Source organism: Microcaecilia unicolor, chromosome 4, assembly GCF_901765095.1.
Source record: "Microcaecilia unicolor chromosome 4, aMicUni1.1, whole genome shotgun sequence".
Taxonomy (NCBI): Eukaryota; Metazoa; Chordata; class Amphibia; order Gymnophiona; family Siphonopidae; genus Microcaecilia; species Microcaecilia unicolor.
This window is the reverse complement of record NC_044034.1, coordinates 231,402,644-231,427,061: the sequence shown is the minus strand read 5'-3', so window position 1 is coordinate 231,427,061 and position 24,418 is coordinate 231,402,644. Positions and strand designations below refer to the sequence as shown.

The 24,418-nt window shown below is 43.1% G+C and overlaps 1 protein-coding gene across 1 annotated transcript in view; it reads right to left on the bottom strand.

Moving 5' to 3' along the window:
- HERC2 (HECT and RLD domain containing E3 ubiquitin protein ligase 2) overlaps window positions 1-24,418 on the bottom strand; it is a 921,269-nt gene that overhangs the window by 643,832 nt on the left and 253,019 nt on the right. Inside the window, 3 exon segments of the mRNA XM_030201308.1 lie at window positions 1,778-1,951; window positions 17,963-18,099; window positions 24,214-24,409. Of these exon segments, the coding sequence (XP_030057168.1) occupies window positions 1,778-1,951; window positions 17,963-18,099; window positions 24,214-24,409 (507 nt within the window).

Genomic DNA, 24,418 nt, shown 5'->3' with positions numbered 1-24,418 from the left:
TTTCTGATGAAGGAGTAGGATCAGAGGGAAGACCACAAGACTCCTCAGAAGAGAAGTATCTGGGATCCTCCTCTTCTTCCCATGAGGCCTCCTCCTCGGTATCGGACAAGAGTTCCTTAACTGCAGCCCGAAACCGGGCCCGTCTCGATGCCGAGGAACCCTGTCCTCGATGGCGATGTCGAGAAGTCAACTCCCATGCCGGCGGCGATGAAGCTCCCTCCAGCGATGTCGACGAGGAGTCGACCTGGGTGGCAGCTGACGCCTGTGCCGCTTCCATTGACGGTACGGAGGGCGCAAACACCCCCGGTACCGGAGCAGACTGACGCAGCAACCCCTCCAGAAGACCTGGAAGAATGGCTCGGATGCGCTCATCTAGAGTCGCTGTCGAGCAAGGCTATGGGGTCGGTGCAAGAATCAGCGTCAGAATCTGTGGAGGTCGAGGAGGCGGTACCGGGCTGTCTGAAAACCGATGCACCGTCACCTCTTGAATGGAGGGAGAGCGGTCCTCCTGGTGTCTGCGCTTCACGGGTGCCGAATTCTTCGATGCCCCAGAGCTCCCGGTACCATGCTTAGAAGGAGAAAAATGATGATGCTTCTTCGACTTCGCTCGATGCACCTCATCGATATTCCTCAGTACCAACGAGGATGACATGGAATCCACATGCCTCCTCGGGGTCAGGTCCGAAAGAGGTCGGTTCCGGGAGACCTGCATAGCAGGAGACTTCGAGGCAGGTGGAGACCCACTCAACAGCTCATTGCTCCCAGCGTGTGGTGGTCTCTGGACAGCCATTACCTGCGCTCCTGAAGTCGATGCCATCTTCGGTGCCGATATCGACGACAACGACCTCGGTACCGCTGTCAACGCCGACATCGAAGAACCAGTTGAAGCTCCAAAAAGACGGTCCTGAAGAGCTTTTCTCGATGCTTGTGTCCAGTTTTTAAGGCTAAGACATAACTTACATGCGTCTGGGCGATGGTCGGGCCCAAGACACTGAAGACACCATGCATGGGGATCGGTACCTGATATCGACCAGTTGCACCGAGTACACTTCTTGAAGCCGCTGGGAGTCCTCGATGACATGGACGGAAAAATAGCGGCGGCAAAGTCAAAATTCTCGATTGTGCCAATTAAAAAGGGCACAAAAATGAGAAAACTAAGAAATAACGGACTTTTTTTTTTTTTTTTTAATTTTGTAGACAGGATAAGAAAACAAAAGAAGAGGGAGGAAAAACTCTGAAAAAGTCGGCCAAAAACGAAGGCTCTTTCTCTGGGCTGAGGAGAGAGACCGACAAAGCAGCCACTCGCCACTGCTGAAAAGAAAAAACTGAGCAAGGCTCTCGCGCGACACTCAGGAATATGTCGCGCACTGGAAGGCTCTGGTAAAGTTTGTTTTTGCTATGAAAAATTGCTGCCGTTCCTGGGCCGCTGTGAATGCCGATCCCATCAGTGAGAACAAGCAGCCGGCTTGTCCTTGGAGAATGCTGTTTTTTGTATGTGTAGGTTTGTGACATACATGCTCTGGCTATACATGTCATAAAATACATATGCACTCCTGCACGTCATTACATGTATTCTACATAAGGTTCTGTATAACAGAGGAAATGTGAACATCACAACCTGGACATCCTATATCCCATATCCAAAAAGTCTTATTTGCCATGAAGTCTCTTGGTTTCTGAATATTTTTTATATAAACATTTGATTTGTGTCACCAGTTTTCATAAGCATCTTCTTTTTATTTAAGCCAAAATAAAGATTCCGTTATATTTACTTTACCTGCTTTAGCAAACATTTTCTCATTTTTTCTACATCCACTGGTTCCTCTTTCAGTGCAAATTCAACAATGCTGTTAAGGAGGACAGACTGAGGATACAAGCCTTGGACATTATGCTTTAGCCATTTGTATTTATGAACACCTGAAACTGTACTGATAAAGGGTTGCCATTTACCCTGTCAAAAGAAAATTGTAACCATTATGTAAATTCACATACATTTAATTACCAATATCAAATAGCTGTTCAAATTATTTGTACAATTTATACCTGATAGTATATTTTTATGTTATCTAAAAAATGACATCTCTGCTGCATTTGCATCATCAACTGAATTAACCAAGCAATTTTGACGTTTATTAGACATGAAAATAGTATTTCATTCATCTAACACTTCCACCCACACAGATACAGAATAAAAACACAATAGAACAGAACAGGATTTTTTAAAGTTATTTGATTCCTTCTACAGGATAGTTCAAAAATGTGCAATTTTGGTTGAAACTGAGCCATACCACCTGTGAGCCCCAACTGTGCTGCTGCCTGCCGAGACACTGAGATGTAGGCTTGCTTTTGTGTTTTGGATCAGTGTCTTGCTGCAGTATCCAATTACACTTTAGTTTATGAATAGATGACTGGCCATTCTCCTTAAGAATTTTTTGGTACCGTGCAGAATTCATGGTTCCTTAAAGAAGGACCTGTTTTCAAATCCTATTTTTAGCCCAGTCTCTTTCTTATTGTGGAGTCATGAACACAAGCCTGCAGTTCTTTGAATGTTCCTCTAGGATATTTTTTTGACTTCTGAATGGAGCTGCCATTGTGCTCTTGGAGTAATTTTGGCAGGTGAGTCACTCCTGTCCATTTGTAAATAACAGCTCTCACTGTGGTTTGGTGGAGTCCCAGAGCTTTAAAAATGGCTTTCTAACCCTTTCCAGATTGATATATTTCAACAACTTTTTATCTCATCTCTTCTGGAACTTCCTTTGGTTTGGCACAACGGTCTTGTAGAAACTGTATGCAGACTGCTTCAGTCTCATGGTAAGGCTCAATATATAATGAGGTTTAGCTTAAATCAAGCCTGGCAGTAATCAGTCAGTTGAATCTAATCATCAATTAAATGTGACCTTGCTTAATACAGTCAGGAGGCAAATACTTTTCACATGGGTGATATGAGCGTCGGATAAATTTTTTCCTTAAATAAACGCATTCATAATCTAAAAATTGTATTATATGAATATAGCAACACAGGAGCTGAAGAGAGAAGGAAAAATTCTAGACCTAGTCCTTAGTGGAGCGCATGATTTGGTGCGGGAAGTAATGGTGCTGGGGCCGCCTGATAACAGTGATCATGATATGATCAAATTCGATATTAGCTTTGAAGTAAGTATACACAAGAAATCCAATACGTTAGCGTTTAACTTTAAAAAAGGAGACTTGATAAAATGAGAATGGTTAAAAAAAAAAAACTTAGAGGAGCAGCAGTGAGGGTGAAAATTTTACATCAAGCATGGATGCTGTTCTTTGTAGTAATTCCGTTTGGATTTTTTTTAATCTCATATTTGTATTTTCTTTGTGATTCTTTCCACGTGTTTAGTGTTTGTTCATTTTGGTTTTTTTCTCCAAGCTCGTTCGAATTGTCTGACTATTGTTTTTAATTTTTTCAATTCGTCGTTAAACCATGGGGTTTTATTGTGTTTGTGTGCGGTTTTAGTTCGTATTGGAGCTATTTCATTTAGAACAGAAATGCATTTTTTTCTCAAACAACGAGGTAGTTTATCGAGTCAGTTGGTGTTGACCAATTGTTGTCGTATATTGATTGCCAAAATGTTTTTGCATCCACACTACATCTAATGTTATAAGTTATTTTTTCGTTTGCTTGGTGATGACCTTCTTACTCAAGGTGCGATCTCACCACGGAGCATCATAATATTCTTTATTTTCTAATTCCTTTCCAAATAATTCATAGTATTCTGTTTTCATTTTTGGTCACCATTTCACGCTGAGAAGATTTTAATCTATTGTCCACAATAACCCCTAAACCCTTTTCCACAGCAGTGACTCCTAAAGTATAACTTAGCATCGTCTACCTACAATTTCAGTTATTATTCCCAATGTATGTAGCACTTTGCACTTGTTCACATTTAATTTCATTTGCTATTTAGATACCAAGTCTTCCGATCTCCCAAGGTCCTCCAATTTCATGTATTCAGTATGCAATTTTACAACTTTGAATACTTTAACGTCTAATGCGAATTTGAACACCTCAATTACTGTTCCCATTTCTAGATCATTTATTAAATATGTTAAAAAGCACCAGTCCCAGTAAAAATCCTTGAGACACTTCACTATTCACTTTACTCCATTCTAAAAACTATCCATTAACTCTACTCTCTGTTTTCTCTATTTTAACCAGTTTCCAACCCACAACAGAACACTGCATCTGATACTATATTTTTAAAATCTTTTTAGAAGTCTCTCTTGAGGGACTTTGTCAAAAGCTTCCTGAAAACCTAGATACACTATATCCATCAGTTTCACTTTGCCCATGGTTATCAATAAAAATCAAACAAAATAAAACATGGAAAAGAAAATAAGATGATACCTTTTTTATTGGACATAACTTAATACATTTCTTGATTAGCTTTCGAAGGTTGCCCTTCTTCCTCAGATCGGAAAAAAGATCTGAGGAAGAAGGGCAACCTTCGAAAGCTAATCAAGAAATGTATTAAGTTATGTCCAATAAAAAAGGTATCATCTTATTTTCTTTTCCATGTTTTATTTTGTTTGATTTCTATTGATAACCTTAAGAGTGGACTAACACGGCTACCACACTCCTCTACTTTGCCCATGTAAAGCGTTGTCATACAGGGACAGATCGAACATCCATCAAGCCCTGTTTCCAACAACGGCCAATCCAGGTCATAAGTACCTGGCAAGATCCCAAAACATTGTGAAGAGCAGCTACAAAATGCAACCACTATCCACCATGGTAAAAAAAGAACTGCAGTAACCGTGCTCTGGCGGTTGGCGGGAAGGCACTAGTGTATTTGCAAGTGGAACGTGCCTCACGCTCCACAAACCTCTGTTAAAGCTTGTTAGAAGTTCCGGACTGGGCAATGCGGGATCGCATTACCCAATTGTGAGAATTATGGCCTGCTTGTCATCGGACAAAGTAAAACTATATAAAAGGAAAACTGTATTCTTAAAAATAGTAGCTGAAAAGGTAAGGAAAAGGAGATTACCTTCATAAACTACAGGAGATTGGACATAAAGACGAGATATATCATCTACTAAAGCTAAGAGAAGCTGGTAAAGTAGCCAGGAAAGCAAAAATGCAATTAGAAGAAAAAATAGCCAATATACGTCAGAGATAGGAGCAAGTCCAAAACTGGCATTGCGAGATGCCCAAGTCAAGGTATTTCATTCAAGGTTAAAGGAAAGGAATACAGTGGGGGAAATAAGTATTTGATCCCTTGCTGATTTTGTGAGTTTGCCCACTGACAAAGACATGAGCAGCCCATAATTGAAGGGTAGGTTATTGGTAACAGTGAGAGATAGCACATCACAAATTAAATCCGGAAAATCACATTGTGGAAAGTATATGAATTTATTTGCATTCTGCAGAGGGAAATAAGTATTTGATCCCTCTGGCAAACAAGACCTAATACTTGGTGGCAAAACCCTTGTTGGCAAGCACAGCGGTCAGACGTCTTCTGTAGTTGATGATGAGGTTTGCACACATGTCAGGAGGAATTTTGGTCCACTCCTCTTTGCAGATCATCTCTAAATCATTAAGAGTTCTGGGCTGTCGCTTGGCAACTCGCAGCTTCAGCTCCCTCCATAAGTTTTCAATGGGATTAAGGTCTGGTGACTGGCTAGGCCACTCCATGACCCTAATGTGCTTCTTCCTGAGCCACTCCTTTGTTGCCTTGGCTGTATGTTTTGGGTCATTGTCGTGCTGGAAGACCCAGCCACGACCCATTTTTAAGGCCCTGGCGGAGGGAAGGAGGTTGTCACTCAGAATTGTACGGTACATGGCCCCATCCATGCTCCCATTGATGCGGTGAAGTAGTCCTGTGCCCTTAGCAGAGAAACACCCCCAAAACATAACATTTCCGCCTCCATGCTTGACAGTGGGGACGGTGTTCTTTGGGTCATAGGCAGCATTTCTCTTCCTCCAAACACGGCGAGTTGAGTTCATGCCAAAGAGCTCAATTTTTGTCTCATCTGACCACAGCACCTTCTCCCAATCACTCTCGGCATCATCCAGGTGTTCACTGGCAAACTTCAGACGGGCCGTCACATGTGCCTTCCGGAGCAGGGGGACCTTGCGGGCACTGCAGGATTGCAATCCGTTATGTCGTAATGTGTTACCAATGGTTTTCGTGGTGACAGTGGTCCCAGCTGCCTTGAGATCATTGACAAGTTCCCCCCTTGTAGTTGTAGGCTGATTTCTAACCTTCCTCATGATCAAGGATACCCCACGAGGTGAGATTTTGCGTGGAGCCCCAGATCTTTGTCGATTGACAGTCATTTTGTACTTCTTCCATTTTCTTACTATGGCACCAACAGTTGTCTCCTTCTCGCCCAGCGTCTTACTGATGGTTTTGTAGCCCATTCCAGCCTTGTGCAGGTGTATGATCTTGTCCCTGACATCCTTAGACAGCTCCTTGCTCTTGGCCATTTTGTAGAGGTTAGAGTCTGACTGATTCACTGAGTCTGTGGACAGGTGTCTTTCATACAGGTGACCATTGCCGACAGCTGTCTGTCATGCAGGTAACGAGTTGATTTGGAGCATCTACCTGGTCTGTAGGGGCCAGATCTCTTACTGGTTGGTGGGGGATCAAATACTTATTTCCCTCTGCAGAATGCAAATAAATTCATATACTTTCCACAATGTGATTTTCCGGATTTAATTTGTGATGTGCTATCTCTCACTGTTACCAATAACCTACCCTTCAATTATGGGCTGCTCATGTCTTTGTCAGTGGGCAAACTTACAAAATCAGCAAGGGATCAAATACTTATTTCCCCCACTGTATATAGAAACTGCTAAAGTGGAATTACTTAACAAATATTTCTGTTTTGTGCTCAAAGATGAAGGACCAGAAGTACAAGTGCATAAGTCAAACACAAGTAGGAATGGAAATAAATTAGGAATAAACTAAAATAAATGTAGACAGACAAAGCGATGGAGCCAAATGTAAAAATTCTAATACTGAAGGAAATTAGGGAAGTTCTGCCAACTACAACGTCTGATCCTTTCAATGACTTATTCAGAGTCTGGAATGGTCCCTAAGGACTGCAAAAGAGAGGATGTGGTCCATTTCCACAAAAGTGAAGGTAAGGAAGAGGTTGAAAACTACAGGCCTATTAGGCTAACCAATTATTCAGAAAATGTTCCTAAAACAGACAACAGTGAGGTTTCTAGAATCCACACAATTAAAGGACCCGAGGCAACATGGTTTTACTCAAAGCAGGTTTTCTCAGACAAATCTGATTTATTTTTTTCACTGGCTGAAAAGACTATTGGACTGAAGAACATGAGATGTCTGTACTTAGATTTTAGCAAAGCTGTTGATACAGTTATATGTAAGTGACTGCCAATGGTATAGCCCTAAAGTTACTGCATAGGTTGGAAAGTTCCTGAGAAAAACGCAACAAAGCTTAGTGTTAAATGGAGTTCATTCACAGGAAAAAAATGCTGCCACTGATGTGTTGCAAGTACTTAACACTGTTAAGTACATAAGTGCTGCAATACTTTGACAGACTGAAGGTCCATCAAGCCCAGCATCCTATTTCCAACAGTGCCCAATCCAGGTTACAAGTACCTGGTATGATCACAAAACAGTACAATACATTTTATGCTGCTTATCCTAGAAAATACCAGGGGATTTTCCCCAAGTCCATTTTAATAATAGTCTATGGACTTTTCCTTTAGGAAGCCATCCAACCCTTTTTTACACCCTGTTAAGCTAACTGCTTCTACTACATTCTCTGGCAACGAATTCCAGAGTTTAATTATATGTTGAGTAAAGAAATATCTTCTCCAATTTCTTTTAAATGTACTGCTTTGTAGCTTCATTGCGTGCCTCCTAGTCCTAGTATTTTGGGAAAGAGTAAACAAGCAATTCACGTCTACCCGTTCCACTCCACTTATAATTTTGTAGACCTCCATCATATCTCCCCTCAGCCATCTTTTCTCCAAGCTGAAGACACGTGGAGGGGCATAATCGAATGCAAACGCCCATCTCCATGGGCGTCTATGTCCGAAAACGGGTATGTGAAGAAGCGGGACAGACCGTATTATCGAAAAAGATGGGCGTCAATCTTTCGTTTCGAAAATATGGTTTGGATGGACCAAATGCCATGGATTTGGTCCCTTCTGAGATGGGCGGTTTTTTGGGGTTTTTTTTTTTGCGATAATGGAAACTAAAAACGCCCAGCTCAGAAACGTCCCAATCCAAGCCATTTGGTCATGGGAGGGACAAATGTACAACACTACCATAGCTCTTAGGGGTAAAGGGGGCAACTACATGTGGGTACAGTGGGTTTTAGAGGCCTCCCATTTACCACCACAAGTGTTACGGGTGGGGGGGAGGCTGGGTCTGCCTGCCTGAAGTGCACTGCAGTACCCACTAAAAATGCTCCAGGGACAGGACTTGTTGCTGGTGTATAACCTTGGCACAGCAGTTCACACCTGAAGACTAATCTCGCTGATAACGTCCTTTATTTGAATAAGCACCTTTAACTCACAGTTAACTGCAGATCAGAGGTTGTGCCCCACTGGCAACGAGTCTTGCTGGTACTGAGATTAGCAGTAGGTCCGAGCTGGCAGAATGGTGTACAATGCCCTCTTTCAGCAACATTCAAGGTAAGAACTACTACTACTACTTAACATTTATAAAGCGCTACCAGGGTTACACAGCGCTGTACAATTTAACACAGAGGACAGTCCCTGCTCGAAGGAGCTTACAATCTAAAGGTCAATCAAATTGGGGCAGTCTAAGTGCTGTAACATGGCTAACACATGAAAGGGATCTAAAAGTGTCTTACACAAATGGCCACTACCTCATGGACTACCGGAAACAAAACAGGGCACACTCTGACCCAGTAAGCAGAGGGAAAAGCACCATGGGAGTAGAGCCTACCAACTACCAACATCGTGAGCATTTAACACAAGCTAGTGGAATCACGGAGCCCAATACCCTACACTCACCACAATGCATTGCTGATGTGACTCTGCAGTGCCCTTAACAGAAAAGGTGTCACACTCACCCGATCAGAACCAGGGAAAGGCTGTCAGAGGATAAAACACATTCTGCTGTCAAGGAGGTGGGTACGACATTTGAGGCTGGCATACAGGCTGGCAAAAAAAGTTTGTAAAGTGGGTTTTTTTTTGGTGGGAGGGGGTTAGTGAAAGGCTGTCAGAGGATAAAACACATTCTGCTGTCATGGAGGTGGGTACGGCATTTGAAGCTGGCATAGAGGCTGGCAAAAAACGTTTGTAAAGTGGGTTTGTTTTGGTGGGACGGGGTTAGTGACCACTGGGGGAGTCAGGGGAGGTCATCCCCGATTCCCTCTGGTGGTCATCTGGTCAGTTGGGGCACTTTTTTGGGACTTGGACCTGAAAAAAAAGGGTCCAAATAAAGCGGACCAAATTCTCATCAAAAACGCCCTTCTTGTTTCGATTATTAGCTAAAGACGCCCATCTCTCCTTGGCCGATAACCACGCCCCAGTCCTGCCTTCGCCACGTCTCCGACATGCCCCCATGATCTTTGTTCGTCTCCGTGACGGACTGCAGTTGAGGACGCCAAAAATCGGGTTTTGATTATACCAATTTGGGCGCCCACGGGAAACGGACGCCCATCTCCCAATTTGGGTCGAAATATGGGCGTCTTTCTCTTTAACCTTTCCTCATATGGAAGTTGTCACATCCCCTTCATCATTTCATCGCCCTTCTCTGTACTTTTTCTAATTCCACTATATCTTTTTTGAGATGCAGTGACCAAAATTGAACACAATATTCGAGGTGCGGTCTCACCATGGACCAATACAAAAGCATTATAATGTACTCATTTTTGTTTTCCATTCCTTTCCTAATAGTACCTAGCATTCTATTTGTTTTCTTAGCCGCCACAGCACACTGAGCAGAGGGTTTCAACATATCATCAACTATGACGCCTAGATCCCTTTCCTGGTCAGTGACTCCTAATGTGGAACCTTGCATTACGTAGCTATAGTTTGGGTTCCTCTTTCCCACATGCATCACTTTGCACTTGCTCACATTAAACGTGATCTGTTATTTAGATGCCCAGTCTCCCAATCTCGTAAGGTCCTCTTGTAATTTTTCACAATCCTCTTGCGATTTAACAACTTTGAATAACTTTGTTGTCGGCAAATTTAATTACCTCACTAGTTACTCCCTTCGCTAGATCATTTACAAATATGTTAAAAAGCAAAAGTCCCAGCACAGACCCATGGGGAACCCCACTAGCTATTCTCCTCTCATTAATCCATGCTTTTGAATATGCTCTGTAATTTTGTTTTTTATAATAGTCTCTACCATTTTGCCAGGCACTGACGTCAAGCTCACCGGTCTATAATTTCCTGGATCACCACTGGAACGTTTTGGTTTTTTTTTTTAATCGGCATTACATTGGCCACCCTCCAATCTTCCAGTACCTTCCTTGATTTTAAAGATAAATTACATATTACTAACAATAGCTCTGCAAGTTCATCTTTCAATTCGATCAGTACTCTGGGATGAATACCATCCGGTCCAGGAGATTTGCTACATTTCAATTTGTCAAATTGCGCCATTACATCCTCCAGGTTTATAGAAATTTCATTGTTTCTCTGACTCGTCAGCTTTGAATACCATTTCTGGCACCAGTATCTCTCCCAAATCTTCCTCGGTAAAGACCAAAGCAAAGAATTCATGTAATCTCTCCACTATGGCTTTCTCTTCCCTGAGTGCCCCTTTTACCCCTCGGTCATCTAGCAGTCCAACCGATTCTTTTCTCAGCTTCTTGCTTTTAATATACCTTTAAAAAATGTTTAATATGTGTTTTTGCCTCCAATGCAATCCTTTTCAAAGTCCCTCTTTGCCTTCCTTATCAGCACTTTGCATTTGACTTGCCATTCCTTATGCCGTTTCTTATTATTTTCAATCGGATCCTTCTTCCATTTTCTGAAGCATTTTCTTTTAGCTCTAATAGCTTCCTTCACTTTTTAACGATGCCAGCTGTCGTCTGGTTTTCCTTCCTTCCTCCTTTTTTTAATACACAGAATATATTTAGCCTAGGCTTCCAGGATGGTATTTTTGAACAGTATCCACGCCTGATGTGAATTTTTGACATTCGTAGCTGCTCCTCTAAGTTTCTTTTCACCGTTCTTCTCATTTTAGTGTCCTTTTTGAAAGTTAAATGCTAACGTATTGGATTTCCTGTGTGTACTTACTCCAAAGCCAGTATCAAATCTGATCATGTTATGATCACTGACATCAAGCAGCCCCAGCACCATTACCTCCTGCACCAGATCATGTGATCCGCTGAGGACTAGGTCTAGAATTTTTCTTCCTCTTGTTGGCTCCTGTACCAGCTGCTCTATAAAGCAGTTCTTGATTTCCTCAAGGAAGTTTGCCTCCCTAGCATACGCTGATGTTACATTTATCCAGTCAATATCAGGGTAACTGAAATCACTCATATTATTGTGTTGCCCAGTTTGTTAGCCTCCCTAATTTCTGATAACATTTCTACATACTTCTGTTCATCCTGGCTAGGCGGACGGTAGTACACTCCTATCACTATCCTTTTCCCCTTTACACATGGAATTTCAATCCATAGGGATTCCAAGATGTGTTTTGTTTCCTGCAGAATTTTCAATCTACTTGATTCAAGGCCCTCCCTAATATACAATGCTACCCGTCCATCAATTTGATCAACCCTGTCACTACAATATAATTTGTACCCTGGTATGCTAGTGTACCACTGGTTATCCTCCTTCCACTAGGTCTCAGAGATACCTATCATATCTAATTTTTCATTTAGTGCAATATATTCTAACTCTACCATCTTATTTCTTAGGCTTCTGGCATTGCATATAGACATTTCAAACTATGTTTGTTGTTCTTATTTACATCTTGCACAGTAGTTGATACTTTTAATTTGCAATCTTTTGTCTGATTTTTATTTAAGGACACCTGATCTACTATGGCCTCTTTTGCAACCTCGCTATCGGGATACCCTATCTTCCCTGTTCAGTGATATCCTTGAAAGATACCTTGTTGAATGAGATGTTGTAGAAGAACTGTCTAGTGAGGTGCAACTCATTGCAGACAAACAGCTTTGGAAGAATAATGTGAGAAGAGATCTAGTAAAGCTTGAAGAAAGGCCTACAATTTGACAACTAAGATTTCATGCTAAAAGATGCAGGGTCATGCTTCTAGACTGCAAAAACCAGCCTGAGCAAAATAACATAGGGAGTGAAAACATTCTGTGCATGAAAGCAGAGTGGGACTTCAGGGTCATTTCATCTGATGTTTTTTACGATGGCCAAACAGGTAGACAAGGCAATGACAAAAGCCAGAAGGATGCTTAAATACACAAGGGCAGGAATGGCTGGCAAGAAAAAGATGAGAGTCCCTCTGTAGAAGTCTACATGGTGAGATCAAATTTAGAGTACTGTGTACAATTCTGGACATTGCACCTTGAAAAAGATAAACAAGATGGAGGAAAATATATATATATATAGATAGGTAGATAAATAGATAGATATACATAGATATAGATATACAGCCCTCCCAGTGAAGCTGGTGGAGAAGATGACTATCTGAACTGTTAAAAGAATGGGATAGGAAGAGGAACAGATGGTGGATTACTATATTTTTATGCTAAATACCATGGGCAAAAGGGGTTGACCCAGTGACTCAGGTTGCAGCAATATATTCCACATTGCAAGATTTTAAAGTTCAAATCATCCATCTGTATAAAAAAATCCTCTTTATTATTTTACTAGGAAAAAAGGCCCGTTTCTGAAACCAATGAAATGGGCGCTAGCAAGGTATTGGCTTCCTGCAATTAATGTTTTGAAAGGGATTGTTAGGAGAAATGTGTTGTCATGCTAATGAATAATTTACATTGTTGTATTGCGTGTAATATTTTTTTTGTTGTTTTTCTGTTTTTTTTTCTTTGTGTTGGTTGTGTGTGTGGGTGTGAGTGAGAGATGCTGATTCTGCATATTAGAGTTTGTGTATTTATTTGGGGGGGGGGGGGTGGAGTGTGTGGGTGTGAGTGAGAAACCGAGATCTTTATTCACCATGGCAGAGTTTGTGTATGATGTTGTGGTGGTGGTTGGGGGGGGAGTGTGTGTGTGTGTGTGTGTGTGTGTGTGTGTGTGACTTAGTGAGAAAGAGAGATCTTGATTTTCCATGTTACAGTTTGTGTATTAAGGGGGGTGGGAGGGGAGTGTGTGGGTGTGAGTGAGAGATGCTGTTTCTCCATGGCACAGTGTGTGTATGATGTTGGGGGGGGGGTGGAAGGAATGTGTGTCTGTGTCAGAGAGAAAGATGGTGACTCACCTCTTCAATGCTGCCTTCGGCGCCTAACCGCTTGAGAAATATAGAATGCCCCAATCTATCCACCCTATCAGATTAACTGTTCACTTGTCCTCTAGATTGTACACTTGTCTTTAGATTGTTCTCTTGTCTTTTAGATTGTAAGCTCTTTGAGCAGGGACTGTCCTTCTATGTTTAAATTGTACAGCACTGCGTAACCCTAGTAGCGCTTTAGAAATGTTAGTAGTAGTAGTAGTATTGTCCCTTGGAGAGTTTGTGTATGATGTGGGTGGTGGTGGAGGTGGTGGGGAGGGTGGCAGAGTTTGTGTATGATGTGGGGGAGGGGGTGGAGAGGGTAGCAGTATCTGTGTGTGAGAGTGTTTGGAGGGGGGACAATTGTTGGCGTGCGGGGTGGCGAGTAATTGTGTGTATGTGTGAGACAGGGGAGGTTTTCTGGAAGGATGTCACTTTTTTTTTCCTGTGTCAGAATGACGGGGGGGGGGGGGGGGGGAGGTTTTAGATCTTGCATAAGTGTGTGTCAGTGAGTCAGTACGCGTGTGTGTGTGTGTGTGTGGAGAGAGATCGTGTGTGTATGTGTGAGAGAGGGTAGGTTTTCTGGCAGGATGTCACTTTTATTTTCTGTGTCAGAATGACAGGGGGGGGGAGGTTTTAGATGTTGCATGAGTGTGTGTGCGTGGGTGAGTCAGTAATTGTGTGTTTGTGTGTGGAGAGAGATCGTGTGTGTATGTGTGAGACAGGGGAGGTTTTCTGGCAGGATGTCACTTTTTTTTTCCTGAGTCAGAATGACGGGGGGGGGGGGAGGTTTTAGATGTTGCATGAGTGTGTGTGTGTGGGTGATTAGTAAGGAGGAGTGCTTTAAATTTGTCTGGATTCTCTTGGGAGGAGCCAATGTTCTTCTTGCTCCTTGCTGGGCAATCGGGAGAACATCTCTTCAAGGGGTCCCCTGCCAGAATACATTTGTGTCCAGAACTTCTTCATGCTTCTGTGATTTTCTACAGCTGCAGCCACCAGTTACTTCTTCACCTCTAACACATCCTGCTTGAGCTGTTTCATTGCCCCAGGGCACTGCTTCTGTGCCAGTCAAGCTGCCTGAGACTGTTCTGGATTGCTTTATCTCTCCTGCCACAGTCCCTTTATACCTATAGTTTCTCACATGGCTGCTTGGAAGAGATTATTTTTCTTTTTCTTTTGGCTGTTTGTTTGTTTGTCCTGAAGTTTCTGTTTACCAGATCAGCAAAGTACGGGTTTCATTCTTCATTTTGATTTCCTTTCTTGCTTTTAAGCTTTGATTTCACAGCCAGCTCAGCGCAATTTCTACCAGCTGTTTTGGTGTTTTTTTGCGGCTGCCGCTTTTGACTGGGCGGGCGATCTGGCGGTTTATTTGGGGTTTGTTTGGTTTTTTTCGGGGCGGGCTGGAGGTTGTCTCGCGGTCCTGGGTGAGCGAGCTGGCGTTTGCGTGCGCGTTCCTGTGCAGGTGGGCTGGCATTGGCGTGCTGTATCACACTGCGCTGCCTAGAGGGAGACGTGAGCGCTGAGCCGGGGACCCTGAGCTGCACGCTGTAGGATGCGTGGGGCAATAGCAGTGGCGACGTGGAGGGGGGGAATGGTGGCGATTTGGGGGGGGAGGGGCGGGAGGGTGGAACAGGGCGCCAGGAAGTTAGCCAGCTGGCTGTTCAGATCAGCTGGGGCTCCGAGGGTGGGGCTATGAAAGCGAGTGTGATTCCTGTGTTTGTTTCCTTCTCTTGACGTCGTGTTAGCTGTTCTCCAAGGGCGGCTATGAGAGCGAGTGTGATTCCTGTGGATCATGTTGCTTTCTTGTGGTTGGTTAGTGTCGATGCTGACGTACCAGGAAGTGCACGAATGCCTCAAGGTTTTTGTCCACGCAGTCAGCAGTCAGCTTCAGAACGTTGGAGGTGCATTTTATTATATAGGATGGTGCAAAAAGAGGACACACGCTATGTGCAGTATTTATGTTTCTCTTAAATTGCTTTTTTTTTTTAAAGTTCATATCAATTTTTATTAAAATTCATTAATTTTTTATTAAAATTTTCATTCAATTTCATTTAGACTTACCTGTGTATGCTATATTATGATCCACCTTGGTTCAAAGAGTACTATAAATACACTATAAATACAACAAACAACCATATAACATGCCTGGTAGGGTGAAATCCATAGCAGTGACACCATATATAATACATATAATACATACAATACTAGTGAGGGAAGACAAAATCTACTCCTATTGAGACGTACCCTTTCAGAAAAAAAACAACCATGACAAGCTGTCTCACAGAAGACTTGCCGGCGTGGCTAAACAGTAAGATAAAGGAAATCATTAGAGCCAAAAAACAATCCTTCAGAAAGTGGAGAAGAGAACCAACTGAAAGTAACAGGATAGATCATAAGGAATGCCAAGCCAAATGCAAAGCGGAGATAAGGAGGGCAAAAAAGGACTTTGAGAAGAAATTAGCGTTGGAAGCAAAAATACATAGTAAAAATTTTTTTAGATACATTAAAAGCAGGAAACCGGCCAAAGAGTCGGTTGGGCCGCTGGACGAAAATGGTGTTAAAGGGGCGATCAAGGAGGACAAAGCCGTAGCGGAGAAATTAAATGAATTCTTTGCTTCGGTCTTCACCGAGGAGGATTTGGGGGGGACACCGGTGCCGGAAAGAATATTTGAAGCGGGGGAGTCGGAGAAACTAAACAAATTCTCTGTAACCTTGTAGGATGTAATGGGTCAGTTCAGCAAGCTGAAGAGTAGTAAATCACCGGGACCTGATGGTATTCATCCCAGAGTATTAATAGAACTAAAAAAATGAACTTGCGGAGCTACTGTTAGAAATATGCAATCTGTCCCTAAAATCGAGTGTAGTACCGGAAGACTGGAGGGTAGCCAATGTTACTCCGATTTTTAAGAAGGGTTCCAGAGGAGATCCGGGAAATTATAGACCGGTGAGTCTGACGTCGGTGCCGGGCAAGATGGTGGAGGCTATTATTAAGAATAAAATTGCAGAGCATATACAAAACATGGACTGATGAGACAAAGTCAGCACGGATTTAGTGAAGGGAAGTCTTGCCTCACCAATCTAATGCATTTTTTTGAGGGGGTAAGCAAACATGTGGACAATGGGGAGCCGGTTGATATTGTATATCTGGATTTTCAGAAGGCGTTTGACAAAGTGCCGCACGAAAGACTCCTGAAGAAATTGCAGAGTCATGGAATCGGAGGTAGGGTATTATTATGGATTAAGAACTGGTTGAAAGATAGGAAGCAGAGAGTAGGATTGCGTGGCCAGTATTCTCAGTGGAGGAGGGTAGTTAGTGGGGTCCCGCAGGGGTCTGTGCTGGGTCCGTTGCTTTTTAATGTATTTATAAATGACCTAGAGATGGGAATAACTAGTGAGGTAATTAAATTCGCCGATGACACAAAATTATTCAGGGTCGTCAAGTCGCAGGAGGAATGTGAACGATTACAGGAGGACCTTGCGAGACTGGGAGAATGGGCGTGCAAGTGGCAGATGAAGTTCAATGTTGACAAGTGCAAAGTGATGCATGTGGGTAAGAGGAACCCGAATTATAGCTACGTCTTGCAAGGTTCCGCGTTAGGAGTTACGGATCAAGAAAGGGATCTGGGTGTCGTCGTCGATGATACGCTGAAACCTTCTGCTCAGTGTGCTGCTGCGGCTAGGAAAGCGAATAGAATGTTGGGTGTTATTAGGAAGGGTATGGAGTCCAGGTGTGCGGATGTTATAATGCCGTTGTATCGCTCCATGGTGCGACCGCACCTGGAGTATTGTGTTCAGTACTGGTCTCCGTATCTCAAAAAAGATATAGTAGAATTGGAAAAGGTACAGCGAAGGGCGACGAAAATGATAGTGGGGATGGGACAACTTTCCTATGAAGAGAGGCTGAGAAGGCTAGGGCTTTTCAGCTTGGAGAAGAGACGGCTGAGGGGAGATATGATAGAAGTGTATAAAATAATGAGTGGAATGGATCGGGTGGATGTGAAGCGACTGTTCACGCTATCCAAAAATACTAGGACTAGAGGGCATGAGTTGAAGCTACAGTGTGGTAGATTTAAAACGAATCGGAGAAAATTTTTCTTCACCCAACGTGTAATTAGACTCTGGAATTCGTTGCCGGAGAACGTGGTACGGGCGGTTAGCTTGACGGAGTTTAAAAAGGGGTTAGATAGATTCCTAAAGGACAAGTCCATAGACCGCTATTAAATGGACTTGGAAAAATTCCGCATTTTTAGGTATAACTTGTCTGGAATGTTTTTACGTTTGGGGAGCGTGCCAGGTGCCCTTGACCTGGATTGGCCACTGTCGGTGACAGGATGCTGGGCTAGATGGACCTTTGGTCTTTCCCAGTATGGCACTACTTATGTACTTATGTACTTAACATAACACCTGCTTTCTAAAATGGGGGAAAAAGATAGGCGTACAACTATGTTTGAAATTCTCAAACCCATAAGTACCTCTACACATGGTAAAAAAAAAAAAATTATATTACCATGCTGACTCATTTATTTTATTACGAAGACACCACATTACTTTATAGTACAACCAACTCAATTAATAGACGATGATGTTATTTGCAATACCTTTGACGATTTGATTGGTAAAGACCTCTTATCTATGGATAAAGTGCTCTGAAGCACAACACATGGCTCTTCTAAGTCACTTTCTTCTTTTCCGATTTTTGGTTCGTCCACTTCAGCCGATTCAGACTTTTTTTGAACTAGAAGATTGAAAAATAAATGTTAGCAACCATAATCCAATAATGCATTTCTTACCAAAGAAATATGGATTTAGTTATGTACATTTGCGCCATTAAAACTGATTACCACATCCTGATTTAGACTTTGATATCGTATGAGTGCAGAACAATTTTTTCAAATTTAATATGCCCCAATTTTTTGTAATTTTATTTTTAACTAGTAAAAAAAGCCCCGTTTCTGATGCAAATGAAACGGGGGCTAGCAAGGTTTTCTTCTGTGTGCATGTGGGAGTGTGTGTGTTCCTGCCCTCTCTCCCCTCCCCCCTCTGAGTCCTTCATTGTTACAGAGAGAGCGATTTGATTTCCTGCTTTGCTGTTTTCCTTCACTGTTTGTGTTAGAGAGAGAGCGAGGGCGGGGCAGACACTCATGGGGAAACCGGATATCTCTCCCTCTTCACACTTCTGGTTGGAGGCTTCATAGAACGTTGGTGTTGCCTTTTATATATAGAGATGACTTTCAAATATACAATCACATCTGATAAATACAATTACCAGAAATTGAGCAAAGAAAATCAAGAAGTAAAACACACCCTAAAAGGGGAAAAAAATAATTATCATGATCGTCCACAATAAAGGAAATGTATCCAAGAACAAATAATAAAAGAAGAGCAATAACTCTACTCCTGTGAACAGGATAATCTTGAAAGTTACCAGCCAGTATCCAACATCCCATTTCTAGGGAAACTTATAGAACAAACTTTGCCTGGACCAAAGTAAAACTGAGCTTCTCTGGGTTCATAACACAAGTGGATACATACCTGACATCAAAATCTCTTTTGGGAAGTATGAACTCCCTCTCAAATCACAAGTCAGGAACCTTGGAATATAGTTAGATTCAACACTTACTCTGACTCCCCAAATCCAAGCAACCTTCAAACGGGATGGCAGAAGCCATCTCCCTCACAAAACCAGTGAAAGAGACACCCTCAGGTGGATATTTGCATCTCCTCCGATGAGAAGTAATGTGGGCCTGCCTCTGAATCCTATGAGTGGTCCCAGTCAGACTCCTCACTGTACCCACTGTGGTCTGAGCAATTCTGTGTCTACCTTGGCTCGATGGAACCATGTCCACACCCTGAAGAGTACCAAGGTACAGCCCTACCCTCCGAGTCTGGGGAAGCTTCCTCCTCTGACATCGAGAGCAGAACAGTAAGCATTACCGTCTACACTGACACTCGTCAAGGTGCCAGCGACGAAGATGTCTCCACAGATATAGGATCCTCAGGGATAATCTGGAGCTGATCCACAGCTGGCACAAGTGCCCTCGATGCTTGAGCAGTCTGCTGCTGCAGCATATGCACCAGCTCCTCCCTAAGCATGGCTCAGAAATGCTAATCAAAGGAAGGCATCGGCAAAGGCAGGGGTGCCGGGACACAGGAAGCCTGAGAAGGTGTCTCTTGAGCCGGTAGCAAGGACCAGGATACTCAGAGACTTGCATACCGACACTTCTTCCAAAGAGGGGGAGTGCTTCTCTCGGTGCCAGCACTTCTCGAGTATCGGCGAGGAAGATGCCCCAGGGCTCCTGGCACTATGTGTAGAAGAAGACTGACACTTGTGCTTCTTGGCCTTCCCCCGATGCTCAGTATCTCAGTCCTTCGGTGCTGACAAGGACATTGTCAAACCAGTACAGTCCTGGGGCCTACTCTCAGCGCCCGATGTCAAGAGAGGTGGAGATCTTCTTGATGCTGGTAAACTCCCAGTGGATGTTGAAGCCTTGGCAGCCATTGAGATCGATGCTTCTATTGATGCACCAGTCTTCGAGGAGCTAAAAGGTTTCTCTGGTTCGGCATAACATGCCCTCTGTGTCCTCAATTCCACTTTCAAACAGAGAGAACAAGAATTAGGCTCATGGTTAGGCCCAAGGAAACTGATGCACAAAGACTGTGGGTCCATTACTGAAATCACCAGACTGCATTAGGTGCATCATTTGAAGCCACTGGGGGGTCTTCTGAGACATGAAAAAAATGCGGTCAAATTAAACTCCTCAGTTTTGAGTAAAAAAAGGGACAGCATCCAAACTGAGGGGGTGCTCTGACCTAAAATGGGCATAGCAGGTTGAGGAAATGAAAAGAAGTTTGAAGAACTGAAAAACTACTAAAAATAAAAGGAAATGTAAAGAAAAGAGGAATTAATAAGAAATACTAAAGAAAAATAAGCAGAGGAAGGCAAAAAGCGCTGTACAGGAAAGTGTTGCAAAGGAAAAAAAAGGAGAACACTGTAACACTTCTTTCCAGCTCTGTGGAAAAACTAAGACTGGAGCAGCAGCGCTTGCGTGTCAGGCAGGAAGGCACCAGCACATAAGTGGTGATGGTGAGATGCAGCTAGAACATTTTTGTTGTGCTATGGTATCCAGAAAGCATTTTTGTTGTTACTGAAATTGTCTATGTTTTCCTATTGATAGAACACACACACACACACACTTTTAGTCCTCTGTACACTATTGGGTCTGTGAGTTCCATAGACTACGTCTGCCAGACGGTAAAAACTGTCATAGCACAGACATCCAGTGGCCTCCAGATAGGCCCGAACGGTGTTGAAACTCTCCAGCGCTCTTGCAAAAGTGACAGGAGGAGGTTGTTGAATTTCGTCAGCATGTGCCTCGCTGCTCATTTCATCATCTGTTCCATCATCAGCCGTTGTTGCCTGTGTATAGGCGCATATCTCGACATCAGTGCTGTCGTCAGCTGTTTGTAGATCGTAATCAACAGCTACGTAGTGATGAAACTCCTCTTCAGTAACACCGGCTGGGATGTCAATAACCTCTTCATCTGACTCATTTGCAACAGCTGCATCTGTTTCGTCCCTCTCCACATCCTTAACAAAGCTTGCCCGCTTGTAGCAGTTCACAATGGTTGCCTGTGTAACATGATTCCAGGCTTCTTTCGGCATATGAAGGGAATCCAATAGTGATAGATTACGAGCCAGTTCAACAGCACTTTTATCCTTGCCAGTCTGGTCATCCATAATGCTCATCAGACAACATAGCACAAGAGCCCGATAATGTTGTTTGAAATTGGCTATTATGCCCTGATCCATAGGTTGGATCAGAGAGGTAGTGTTTGATGGCAGGAAGACCACCTTGACGTTAGACAGCCTGACATCATCACTGTGTGCAGCACAATTATCACAAAGCACAAAATCTGACGCTTTTGTGCCCGCATTCTAGTGTCTAACTTCTTTAGCCACTGCTTCCAAATTTCCCCAGTCATCCATAAATTTGCGTTAGCCTCGTATGACACAGGAATCGCTCGCCAGTAGAGACCATTTTCGTCAGCATTGAAAATGTCACGAGGTGCAAACTCGTTCAAGATGGTAGTAAGCACTGAAACAACCCAATTTTCAACACCAAAGTCATCAGCGTCTTGTTTCTCACCATGCTGTTTCTTGAATTTTATGTGGTTCCTCTCTTTCCAACCATCCAACAGTGGCTTTGAATTCAGTTAGTCCAAGACTTTCAGCTAGCTGGTTAGCTTTCTCCGTAAGCAGTGGACCACTGACAGAAAACTGTCTGCTCCTGCCTCGAGAAAACCACCGAAGAAGAGCAACTTCTACCTCCTCAGCTTTTCCCGCCCGTTTACGTTGTGGATTTGTATTGTTTTGCCAGTCTTCCAGAAGCTGGTCTTTCTGCTTCCAGACATGTGAAATTTGACTGAGATTAACACCATATTCTTTAGCAATAGATGCTTGACTTTGTTTTCTAATTTTTTAAGAACTTCTATTCATTCAGCCAGTGTTAAAGTCTTACAGTTCCGCCGCTACGACGACCCCAGTGTACACTCTAACAACATTCTTTCACTTATTCTGCCTGTGGTAGCTAAAGGGGTGGTAAATTTGAAATCTCGTTGGTTGTCGCGCGCCAATCGGCTTCCATATTCCGTGCGCGAGCTTATGCGGAGTCTTTCCTGCAGAGGAACGGTCTTAAACCATGCATGTAAGCAAATCTTGCACCTATCAGTGGTGAGCTAAACCATAGAAATTGATGGCACCAAAAACGGGACCGAAATACGGCATGCAGTTAAACAGAGCATGCGCTTATCCGACGTGCATTTTATATATATATATATATATATATATATATATATATATATATACAGTGGGGGAAATAAGTATTTGATCCCTTGCTGATTTTGTAAGTTTGCCCACTGACAAAGACATGAGCAGCCCATAATTGAAGGGTAGGTTATTGGTAACAGTGAGAGATAGCACATCACAAATTAAATCCGGAAAATCACATTGTGGAAAGTATATGAATTTATTTGCATTCTGCAGAGGGAATAAGTATTTGATCCCCCACCAACCAGTAAGAGATCTGGCCCCTACAGACCAGGTAGATGCTCCAAATCAACTCGTTACCTGCATGACAGACAGCTGTCGGCAATGGTCACCTGTATGAAAGACACCTGTCCACAGACTCAGTGAATCAGTCAGACTCTAACCTCTACAAAATGGCCAAGAGCAAGGAGCTGTCTAAGGATGTCAGGGACAAGATCATACACCTGCACAAGGCTGGAATGGGCTACAAAACCATCAGTAAGACGCTGGGCGAGAAGGAGACAACTGTTGGTGCCATAGTAAGAAAATGGAAGAAGTACAAAATGACTGTCAATCGACAAAGATCTGGGGCTCCACGCAAAATCTCACCTCGTGGGGTATCCTTGATCATGAGGAAGGTTAGAAATCAGCCTACAACTACAAGGGGGGAACTTGTCAATGATCTCAAGGCAGCTGGGACCACTGTCACCACGAAAACCATTGGTAACACATTACGACATAACGGATTGCAATCCTGCAGTGCCCGCAAGGTCCCCCTGCTCCAGAAGGCACATGTGACGGCCCGTCTGAAGTTTGCCAGTGAACACCTGGATGATGCCGAGAGTGATTGGGAGAAGGTGCTGTGGTCAGATGAGACAAAAATTGAGCTCTTTGGCATGAACTCAACTCGCCGTGTTTGGAGGAAGAGAAATGCTGCCTATGACCCAAAGAACACCGTCCCCACTGTCAAGCATGGAGGCGGAAATGTTATGTTTTGGGGGTGTTTCTCTGCTAAGGGCACAGGACTACTTCACCGCATCAATGGGAGAATGGATGGGGCCATGTACCGTACAATTCTGAGTGACAACCTCCTTCCCTCCGCCAGGGCCTTAAAAATGGGTCGTGGCTGGGTCTTCCAGCACGACAATGACCCAAAACATACAGCCAAGGCAACAAAGGAGTGGCTCATGAAGAAGCACATTAGGGTCATGGAGTGGCCTAGCCAGTCACCAGACCTTAATCCCATTGAAAACTTATGGAGGGAGCTGAAGCTGCGAGTTGCCAAGCGACAGCCCAGAACTCTTAATGATTTAGAGATGATCTGCAAAGAGGAGTGGACCAAAATTCCTCCTGACATGTGTGCAAACCTCATCATCAACTACAGAAGACGTCTGACCGCTGTGCTTGCCAACAAGGGTTTTGCCACCAAGTATTAGGTCTTGTTTGCCAGAGGGATTAAATACTTATTTCCCTCTGCAGAATGCAAATAAATTCATATACTTTCCACAATGTGATTTTCCGGATTTAATTTGTGATGTGCTATCTCTCACTGTTACCAATAACCTACCCTTCAATTATGGGCTGCTCATGTCTTTGTCAGTGGGCAAACTTACAAAATCAGCAAGGGATCAAATACTTATTTCCCCCACTGTATATATATATATATATATATATATATATATACACATATACACACATACACACACAGAAAAAAAGACAATTTAAGTAACAATAAAATAGCATGTGGGTATATAACACACACATATATGTATATATAAAATGTGTGTACATGTATGTATGTGTGTGTGCAATTTGGAGGAAATTCCTGCCAATGAAGTGCGTAACCCACCTGGCCTATTTTGAGAACCCATCAGTCTGAGGTTAAAAGGGCCCATCTTGCTTGGAAAAAATTCAGCCTCCTACTGGTAGGCCATCTGGGACAATCACTTTTATAGCAACTTGGAAGCAGTCAAAAGGAGACCAGATAGTGAAGCAAAAACCAGAGTGGGAGAAACAGAGAGATGTTGGATAGCCTTTACCCACCTCTTTTCTTCCTTTTCTCTCGGATTATCTTTTGAGTTATTCTTCTCCAGCGAGGTAAGGAACCAAGGATTTTAAGCTTGGACAAGATGGAGATGTCATTACAGACTGCAGGACGTAGCTCATTGAACAGAAATCTCAAACGCTCAATCACAGGAGCACATACTTCTTTATAGGAGCGACCTTGTTCTTGATGAGTCTGTAACAA